At 37.5% G+C, this 10747-nt stretch overlaps 1 protein-coding gene across 2 annotated transcripts; it reads right to left on the bottom strand.

Annotated features, from left to right (window-relative positions):
• Window positions 1-835: 835 nt before the first annotated feature.
• LOC133874855 (phosphoglycerate kinase, cytosolic) lies at window positions 836-5680 on the bottom strand. Of its 2 annotated transcripts, none has more exons than XM_062312741.1 (7): window positions 5522-5680; window positions 5216-5423; window positions 3251-3328; window positions 2873-3133; window positions 2065-2382; window positions 1622-1780; window positions 836-1223 (listed from the first exon to the last, which is right to left on the bottom strand). In XM_062312741.1, the coding sequence occupies exons 2-7, from the start codon at window positions 5408-5410 to the stop codon at window positions 1029-1031; spliced, it is 1206 nt and encodes a 401-aa protein (XP_062168725.1). In that variant the 5' UTR covers window positions 5411-5423; window positions 5522-5680; the 3' UTR covers window positions 836-1028. The 2 variants fall into 2 exon arrangements, with proteins under 2 accessions (XP_062168725.1, XP_062168726.1); XM_062312742.1 differs by having other exon boundaries at window positions 5216-5416; window positions 5522-5669.
• Between the last annotated feature and the right edge of the window lie 5067 nt (window positions 5681-10747).

The raw sequence follows: 10747 nt of genomic DNA on the forward strand, positions 1-10747 counted from the left end.
ATCTTCTCTATCTCGCTTTAAAAGCATAAAACATGAGTTATGAAAGAAAAAAAAATGATTATTGTACAACTCTTCAACCCTTCATTTTAGTCTTGTATACAATTTTTCATCCCCTTTTGTCATCAATCTCATTTGCCCCTTACTATGCAAAAGAGTCACCAACGTATCTCAAACGCTCACTTGGGGTCTGTCTGTCTTCGTCAATCTCATTTGCTAGCTCTCCTAACCCACCTTGTAAATTTTTCTTCTTTTTCAACGGTCAGAATGTCTGAAAAGCTTGATTAGAAAGTCCACATGCATGTTCTTTAAATGTTTTAATAATACATGCATCATAAATATATATTAAAACTTAAAGAGAGAATGTTCACGCGGACAATTGGGACTCCTTGGACATTTGGACGTCGTTTTTTAGGGTTGATTTTTGCTTTTTAGTAAAAAAAAATAAAGGCATTACCAAACAAGCTTAAGCACAATTCACTCAAAAATATTTTTAACTTTATATCACATCAAAAAAAATTAATAATATTAATAATGATACTCTAAAATTTTTTTGCCAAGCAAGCCCTTCACATCATGCAATCTCATTCACAAAAACTCTCACAATTTTTACACAATAATATTTGCGTGTGAGTTTTAAATTTTTTTTAATAAAAAAACATGCTGGATAACATTAGGGGAGGGGAAAAAATCCACATAAGCATTGTTGTGCAATTTTATTTTATTTTTTTGTGTAAAAGTTGTGCGGCTAAACATATCTCTTTTCGAAATTCCTGATTTCTTAAATGTTTGAAATTCCTGATTTCTTGAATTGGGAATGGGGGATGATGTAAAAACATTTAGGGGGCAAACTCATGCACTCATATCATCAACATTGTTCCAAAAAGGATTCAATCCAAAACGCATCACTAAAGATGCCCCAATTATTTAAGTCTACCCTATAGCCAGCCCTCTACAAGACTCTGGTTGAAAACCAACCATATATAACAGCAGCAAAAGTGCACAAGGGAAAATAAGCACAACTTGATGATTTATGCATCGTCAAGAGCAAGGACACCAGGGAGTTGTTTCCCCTCGAGAAGCTCCAAGCTGGCACCACCGCCAGTTGAGATATGGCTCATCTTGTCAGCTAGCCCAACCTTCTCCACGGCTGCAACAGAGTCACCTCCTCCAATGATAGTTGTCACCCCCTTCTCACTTAGCTCTGCCAGTTTCTTCGCTATTGCCTGCAAACAGAAAACAAATAGCCCTGATCAGTTCTGAAAGCCTAACAACATACAGTCCATTGCAAGTGCTCAATTAACTTGAGAATAAGAACTTGATTACAAAGGAAAGATCGTATAGCTTGCTTTGAATACAGTCATAGAAACAACAACTCCCTCACATCCAAAGCCAATTTGAAGACAAGGCAGTTCAAAAGATTTATGCCCATGATCATTTCACTGCATCTTTGGGGAATATGACCCGAGGCCATCCAAACTAATGGCATGAGAAGAAATCCAAAAATTTGGATGGTCAACCCATGAATGGTTCAATTAAGAGAGTGTTTTGATTGGGGGGACTTCTAAAAATGCAGGTGGAGAAAATAGGTATCAGCTCAGTGCAAATGTGATGTTATCCATACCTCAGTTCCCGCTGCAAATTTCTCGAACTCAAACACGCCCATAGGTCCATTCCAGATGATTGTTTTGGTAGTATCCAGAGCTTTATCGAATGCCTTGATGGAATCAGGTCCAATATCCAATCCCATCCAACCATCTGGAATACCAGATGCTGGAACAACCTGCAAATACATGAAAGATTTTAGGATCTCTCCCGTAAAATCAAATCCTAAAACTCACAATCGATAGGAAATCAGTCTTGTCCAGCACATTGATTTAATGACCAAAAGATGTTCACCAACATAGAGTTCTTGCTATGTGTCACCAACAGTGTAAAAGTTATGTCAACTAAATGAAAAGGCCAAAAAAAATATTGGCGTCTCCATTAAGTTCCTCCAATTAGGAAGCATTTCACATAGCACCTCTAGGGACAGAATCAAAATTTATAAAAGAAATGGTTCTTAACCTTGCTATTAGCATCAGGAGCAAATTTGTCAGCAATAACCACATCAGTCGGAAGCAGTAGAGACACCCCTTTCAACTTGGCCTTCTCAATCAGTGATCTTGCAAGATCCAACTTGTCTTCCTCCACAAGGGATGATCCAACTGAATAACCTTGAGCCTTGTAAAAGGTAAAGATCATCCCTCCACCCAACAAAAGAAGGTTAACCTTCTCCAACAAAGATTCTATCACTCCGATCTTGGATGACACCTTTGAACCACCAACAATAGCAGCAAATGGCCTCTTGGGATTTGCTATGGCGCCAACAAGATAGTCAAGTTCCTGAAACCACAGAACAGGTCACGGATACAAATCAACAATGCAACCAAAATAAAAATTACCTACAAGTATTCCATAATCGATTAGACTGCAATTCACATAACACCTATTTTCAACTACTAATCAGTGGTTATGATGTTATCCAATTAGCAATGAAGCAGGCCCATTTGAGCGACCGCTATCTCAAGACTTGTGCACTTCAAGTAAAAAAAAAAAAAGTCACAATTTTAGTTCGTTATTTATTTCAACATTTATGTCCCAGGTCAGTTAAGTTGGGCAAGCTCAGTTCAAGCAAGGCTTGCTCATACTTAGACATGGGTAATTCCAATAGTCAGGATAGCCAAGCAAAGCTTAAAGTCAATTAAGTTTGATCAAAGTGTGCACAAATAATGCCAACGGTAAACTCAAGTTTCAGCTTAGTTAAGCTTCCCAACATTAACTGCTGAGATTATAAACGAGTTGATCACTCCCTTGAAAGTTGTTACCAACATACCTTCTGCATAAGAAATCCAGCAACAGATGGTTTCAAGTACTTAGCTACTCCCTCTGTGGAAGCATGGGCCCTGTGGGCAGTGCCAAAAGCATCATTCACATAGACATCTGCGAGAGAAGCTAACTTCTTTGCAAATTCAGGGTCATTCTTTTCTTCCTCCTTATGGAACCTCACATTCTCGAGGAGCAAAACTCCTCCTTCTGGAAGTCCAGCCACCAACTTCTCGACCTCCTCACCAACACAGTCATCTGCAATCTTAACCTACAAAAAGAAAAAAGAAAAAAGGGCCTTTAACAGTAAAAATGAAGTCCTGGCTTTTAGATTTTAGTTAAACAAACGCCAAGCAACACACAAATAACTTATAAAGGAGTTACAAACCTCAAATCCAAGAAGTTCAGACAGTCTTGGAACAAGAGGCTTCAAACTGTACTTAGGTGTGACACCCTTTGGGCGGCCCTGTAAAACCACAATACAAGTTCAAACAAATTCATGAGTTACCGGTTGCAAAGACTAAATCATGATACTAAAAAATATAAAAAATAAAAATAAAAGGCAGAAATCCACACAAGGACTTACAAGACACAAAAAGGAAAAGGAAGAGAATAATAGAAACTAGGAGAACAAAGGTTGAGACCTAGATTATTCCCTGACCCCACCACATACTTTGCAACACTATCTGCCATACTTCAACACTTCAATTCTACTCACTCCAGCAAACTATCAGTAGCAGGCTAAACAAATACTAGAACAGAAGAAAATTAATATTTTTTTTTATGAATGGGAAAATAACCAAAAAGGACATCAATTATCTCAATTTTCAAGAGAAAATTAATTGATGTCCCCTCTTACCGAGATTGCTTGAGTACCAGCCATGATCCACAATAAGATATCAACAATCTAAACCTACTATACTACAGTTAGCTAGTGCCAAGCACTAAAATTTACCCCTACTCTGGCTTAAGTAAACAGGACCCTAAAAGCAGCTTAATTAACTTACCCTTACTGAAGTTTAATAACTCCCACCAACATTAAAAAAGAAATAAACTAAAGATTTTCACAACTTTGGTGTACTACGGTGACCATTTCATGGCATCATTAACTCATCAATATGAGCCAACCGAAACTTCAAACACTAAGCCATGGCAGTAAAGAAAAAGGCAAAAGTCAAAACTTCAACCAAAACAACAAACCATGGCCCCATTAAACAACAAACAGATGAGAACTAGACAAGACCATAGCAGAAAATATCAAAACAATGATAGAGACCAACAATGACGATTGCATTAAAATAAACAGGGACCACTTATAGAATAGAGTTCTCATCCCCAACATCTCGATTTTCAAGAAAATCCAAGGGCTCTCATGCTACACTCGTGGCAGTAAAAGCCGCAAATTTGCTCTTTGAAAATATATCTATATATATATATATAGCAGAAAAATAGAGCCACCTAAAAAAAGGGATCAGAAACAAGCATTTCTGAACAATCATTCACAGCAATGGCTTCATTTTACGACAAACTTATTGACTTCGAATGATATTTGAAACAGAATACAGTAATACAAGGTGAATCATGTAAACTCACACAAGCTCAGGAGAGCAACAATAAAAACAAGCAAGAGAGATGTCAAGATGCAAATCATAATAGCGAACTTTTTTTTTTGAAAAAAAAAATGATAATAATAAGCTAACTTTTCAGATCATAAAACAGCAATCATAGAAATCCCCGATTACTCATCACAAGCAGAAATCAAGGGTATGAGGGGAAAAAAAAGGCTAACTTTTCAGATCTAAATACAATAAGTAGAATAAATAGCTTTAACACAAAATAGAAACCAAAGTATATTTCAACCTTGATATACATGGTACGAAACAATAATAGAAGATAATGAACAATAAAAATGATTAACCCATAAAAAATCGTTCCTCAAACAAATAGATCACACGTCAAATAGAAAAATATTATTCAGATTTTTCTGAAGATACTAAAACAAATGGTTCATCTAAAGAACTTTTCTCTTTTACACCAAAAATGCAAAAATACAATAGAAACAACCCACAAAAAAATAAAATAAAATAAAATAAAATCAGACAGATCAATATAGATTTAACAGAAGACCCAAATGGATCACAATCGATGCGATCCATATAGATCTGGATGGAATCCATCCAAAAGAAACAAGCGACAAAACAAAAATCCCTACAGCCAGAAAATGAGAAGAGAAGTTCACACAAACAAATCCCATGCGAAACCATAGAAACTAAGAGAAACCCAGAACTCAAATGACCAAAACGAAAAAGACCCAGTATTTAGAAGAGTGAAAATGAGTGGAAGCATGTCATACGAGGTGGCTGCTGAGGATGACTTTGGCTCCATGAGCCTGCAAGTACTTGATGGTCGGCACAGCGGCACGGATTCTGGTGTCATCGGTGATGTTGAAGTTGTCATCCAAAGGCACGTTTAGATCGACCCTCACGAACACCCTCTTCCCTTTCAAATCCGCTTCCTTCAGTGTACTCACGCTCCTCTTGGTCGCCATATCAGTCTGTTCCCTTCAACAAACACAATAAACCAAAACCGTCAACACCCAAATCAGAATCAGATTTATAAAGAGTTTGGGGTCTTTTACATTGGTGGGTCTCAGACTTACAGAGATCAAAAGACAAAATGGAAGATTTTTCGGTTTTGCGAGCGAGAAAAAAGAGCGTTAATCAAGTAAAACTGAGAAGAATATATATAAGGGGTTATGAACGTGATCAGCAAGCATATGCCTTCCGGGTGATGCTTGGGAATGCTGGGGGCCGCGATTAAACGGTGTTCGGGAGAAACATCGACACTACAGCAAGTGGTTTTGAGAGGATTTGGGCTTGGGCTTGGGCTTTCTCCTTTTCTATTTTTACCTTCTGGATAGAATAAATCAATTTTTCACACTAATTTTATAACATTCATGTATTTAAACTTTTACAAATAAAATCTTGCTAAAATGATGTAGAGCTTATTCATTAGTACTCGTAACATTTTTTTTATTAATTGTTTTGATCATTTCCAGTGAATAAGCTCCACGTGGCACATCAGTTAGTAAGGTTCCCTTTGTAAAAATTTAAGTACATGTAGTATTTTTTCATTCATTTCACATTAGCTGAAGTAACATAAATTGAACGACCACTTAAAAAAAACAAAGAGTTTTACCTTCATTCAACTCATGTCATGTCAATAATATGAAATGAGTGTGATAACATAAATGTGAAGTGCAGTATTAATCTTTAGAAAAATGTGTAAATTATCACCCCGACCTCTTTCACCCAAAGGATTTGCGTGGTCGAATCACCCTTACATTCTAATTTGTTTTTACCCTATTATTAAGTTCTTAAGCGGTGGTTCAACCACCCCTAATCTCTAATGTATTTTTCTTTTTTATTCTTTTTTTCATTTTTTATACTTTTAAGACTTGAGAGTAGTTGACTTGATATTGAATATGGCTTGTGTAAGGAAATAGACAGAAAATGTTATGGGATGACTTGTTTGAAAAAACCACTGAAACTTACTATCATTATTGCCAGATTTTGAAACTCATAGACCTTTTTGAAAACGACCTAAAACTCAGGATGGTTATTTCCATTTTTCCGTATCTTTTTCATAACATTTGAAATTCCAAGCCATTTTCATATGGTTATATTTTGATGTCATACTAAAAGGGGATTGGCTCTCTTTCTATTGAAAAGCCTTCAATCTTTTCTTTTCTTTTTAGTTAGTAATAACATGTGTAGAAATTTATTTGCCATGTCAATTATCAATATATCAACCTAATATTGTTAACATTAAAAGCAAAAACAATCGCAATCCGGTCAATAACTTAGGGTCCGTTTGAATTTGCAATTTCAAAAAGTGCGATTTGAAAAAAATTAATTAATTTTAAAAACACAGTTAAGCGTTTGGCAAAATCGCAGTTTAACCTTTAAAATTCTGTATTTTCCAAAAAGCACCATCTTACCTGCAATTTAAAAAAGCAAATTTTTTGTATTGTCGCAATTTTTAAAAACGCAATTTTCAAACGATTTATATTCTGCGATTTGTTTTAAAATTGTATTTATTGTCTACGAAATCGCAATCTCAAACACACTCTTAGCATTGAAAATACAGGATCCGGCTTCAGTGCTGTAGTTTAAAACTACAGCACTGGTGCTGTAATTTAACAAAGGACCCAGATTATAGCACATCTTATGTATTTTAATAGAGGGCCCAGATTTCTCAAAAGTTAATGGCGTCGTTTTTGGTAAACTCAAACTTGATTGAAGCAAACGTTTCTTGCGGTCTTGTGTATGACGTCGTTTAAGAGACCACATCTGTGCAAATTGGGTCTTGGCGCAACGCGCAAGCCCAGCAACGGAGGCCACGCTCCATGACCGTCTCACACGTGGTCATGCCCTCTTGGTCTGCCATTGTAATTTTCTTCTTCTTGCCCAGATGAGTCTGAATTTGAGTTGGGTCTTGGGTTGAGTCTTGGTGGTACTTGCAGGACCCAGCAAGGTCCACGGGTCAATATGCTAGATTTTGATGGCCAAGAATTTTCCTTATCTCGGTTCTTTAGCTACGGCCTCAGCTTCTTCATCTACATCGTCGTCATCCTCTTCTTCTTGTTCTAATTCTTCGTTAAGCAGATCTAATGCTACAGCTGGGATAAATAGAAGCGTTGATTCTGTCATTGTTGCTAATGGCCATGGTGCCAGGGAATAAGATCTTAGGATTATAGGATATGCTTTTTGTTTTTCAACTTTTTTTTTTTAACCCAATCAAAACCCATGATTGTTTAGGCTCTTGCTATCTTTTGTGCCGAGAACCTATGGTTGGAATTCAGAAACAAAAACAGGAAGAAATATATATACTCTTCCTGTGTGAAGGAAAGATGAAAATTCAACACTTAATTCGAAACTCTAAAACAGACCTCAAGTATTCGTACCAAAAATTAAGCTTTACTTTTAACAATGAATCCTTTTGTGAAGGTGGGTGGAAGAATAAATTACAGAGAAAGAAATAGAAAGGGTCGGTGTTGCCCAAGGCAACAGAGAAATATAATGAATTCGTGACATACTGGTCGGGCACCGGTGTTGTCCAGGCAAGCTTAAACTTGACGAAAATACATACCGATGAATGACTTGGTGGTGGTATTGTACTGTCTGGGTGTGATGGTGGTGGTAGCAGGGGTAAAGCGGTGGGAATGGTTTTAAGGGGACGAAAGAGAGAAGGTTTTTCACGTTCCCAACCCCCAAACGGCGTCAAGTCTAGGCTTGCTTTAGAAGTTTGAGTTTACAAAAAACGATGACGTTAACTTTGGAATAATCTGGGCCCTTTATTAAATTACAGAAAATATGCTACAATCTGGGCCGTTTATTAAATTACAGCATAGGTGCTGGAGTTTCAAACTACAGCACCGAAGCCGGATCCGAAAATACAAACCTATTACTTTTGGATATTAAGGCCAGATGGTTAATGGTTCTTCCACTGAAAAATAAATAAATAATAAAAAATTATGAGCCTCGATTTAGAAAGTTCTAGTGTAATATTCCTCTCCTATGTTTGTTTATGTCAATATTAGTGTTAGACAGAATGCGATTTGAATTAGTCCAAAACTTCCAAAAGCATGTGGAGGGCTATTTAAGACGCATTTAGAGAACCCTAACGGCCATTTGGTCTACTAGAGCTCAAAAAAAAAACCTAGGGGAGAGAAAGTGAAGGGAGGAGAGAGGGAGGAAAAAACTTGGAGACTTTTCTTGGATTTTTTGGAGTTCAAGGCCTCAATAGGTTCTCAACCAAATCTTGTATTTTCGTTCTTAGTCGCTAGGGGTGTGCAGATTAACCGATTACCGCCTACCGACCGCCTACCGAACCGCGACCGAACCGAAATTGACCGCCTACCGACTTAACCGACAAAATTCGGTTCGGTAGTCGGAATAGAATTTTTTTACCGAAACTGGTCGGTTCGGTAGGCGGTCGGTTAAGCGGTTAACCGACTTTCCGAACCTGCCCGAACCGATTTTTGACCGTTTTTGACCGACCGTTAACCGGTCGGTTAACCGACCGCCTAATCAGAAACGACGTCGTTTTAATGATAAAAAACGACGTCGTATTTGTTTCAATTCATTTTAAAAAAATATATATTCAAAACGGTGTCGTTTTGTTACAGATGAAACGACGCCGTTTTGGGCTTACTATGTAATCATCGCATTCTTTCTTCATCAGACCTCTTCACTCTTCAGTTTCGTGAACGGTGAACCACAGCCACTGAACCTTGAGCGTTGAGGCCTTGACGGCTTGACCTAAGTCACCTAACCTAGTAACCTTCACGGCGTCGACGCCTGAGTCCTAACGAGTGACGGCTTTCGGCCTTTCGGGCTTTGCCGCTTTGGCTTGAGTCTTGAGTCTTGACCTATCCCGATTCGTCGGATTCGGCAATTCCTGGTCCTGGTCCAGTGGTCCTCCTGGATCCCCTCTCCACTCTCCAGTCAGTCCAGTGACTCCAGTGAATGAGATTGAGAATTTAGTGATTCAGGCATTTGGTCATTTGGAATCTTGGATCTGCCGATCTGGGATTTTCTTTGCTGCCGCCTTTCGAGTGCCGGCTGCTGCGGGCCTGCGGTGCCTCCCCGAGTCCCCACGACCCCACCTGGCCACCTATGAGTCGGTGACCTGCCCTGCTGCCCAGTTCCGAGTCGCCGACTACTCAGTGCAGCAGACAGCAGTGCTCAGTGCCGTCGTGCCGAGTCTGCCGACTGCCCTCTTCGGCTCTTCTCCCCAGCGGGCCCAACTCTCTCTCCGGTAGCTCTCTCTCTCTTCTCTTAATCTTAATGTTTTTTGATGTATCATAATCATACTATCATTTTAATATGAATCATTTTTTTTTTTTTTTTTGAAACACTGAAACAGCCAGTCGGCCATTGCAGAGCAACTGAGCAAGTTAGGAACTGATTCAACTGAAGTACTGAACTACTAAAGTCTGAACATTGAACAAGAATAATTTTTTAGGTATATTATTTCTTAAAACTTTTAGGATCTATGTCCATCGTCCAACTCGTTTTAGGCTTTTAGCAAATTAAAATTCACAATCAATGATTCAATGTATGAATCAATGAATGTAAACTCAAAAATATTCTAACCCTACGATATATCAAAATGTATGAATGTACTACACTTTTTATTTTAACAGTATCTGTATGTTCTATTTAGTTCAAAACTAATGAATTTTGTTTATTTTGTTATTAATTGGGTTGTTTATTTTCAATTTTTGGAACCTTTTAGTTTATATTAAATTTGACAAAAAACATTAAAACAAAAAATAAAACCAAAAGGCATCAGCTGCATCACTATGAAGTATGAACACCGGACACCAATTAGGCAATTATCTAAGAAATGACATTTATTTTAGCTATAAATAGTTCCTTGTATTAATCACATTTTCAAATTCAACTATCTTCACAGTTCACATAGATAGCCTCTAAGAAATTTTAGATGTGATCCTTTCAATAAAAAATTGTATACATATGTAATTTGTTGATGTGATCCTTTGATTCCTTTCAATAAGAAATTTTGATAAGCCTCTAAGTTCTCTTAACAATATTTGGAATGCTTTTGAGATTTCATGGTAGTATGAAAAGTTTGATCATTATTATTTTATTTTATTTTTTTATAATTTAGATGGTCAGATGGATACACCTACACCTACACCTACACCTATGGTTATTGGTACCTCTACACCTGCACCTGCACCTGCACCTACACCTGCATCATCAGTAGCTGCATCTTGTTATCCGTCTCCTCCTATTGATAGTTCAATAGGTATTGAAGAAAGCATTGATGTTGACAGTGATTCTGAAGAGTTAGA

Source organism: Alnus glutinosa, chromosome 8 (assembly GCF_958979055.1).
Source record: "Alnus glutinosa chromosome 8, dhAlnGlut1.1, whole genome shotgun sequence".
Classification (NCBI taxonomy): domain Eukaryota; kingdom Viridiplantae; phylum Streptophyta; class Magnoliopsida; order Fagales; family Betulaceae; genus Alnus; species Alnus glutinosa.

Bases quoted from the DNA above. Each gene is read 5' to 3' on its own strand.
- LOC133874855 (XM_062312741.1), bottom strand. From the start codon at position 5,410: ATGGCGACCAAGAGGAGCGTGAGTACACTGAAGGAAGCGGATTTGAAA. The intron at 3,134-3,250 runs GTTTGTAACTCC...TTCTTTTTGTAG, and splicing joins CTGAACTTCTTGGATTTGAG to GTTAAGATTGCAGATGACTG. The intron at 1,224-1,621 runs GTATGGATAACA...TTCTGTTTGCAG, and splicing joins AATTTGCAGCGGGAACTGAG to GCAATAGCGAAGAAACTGGC.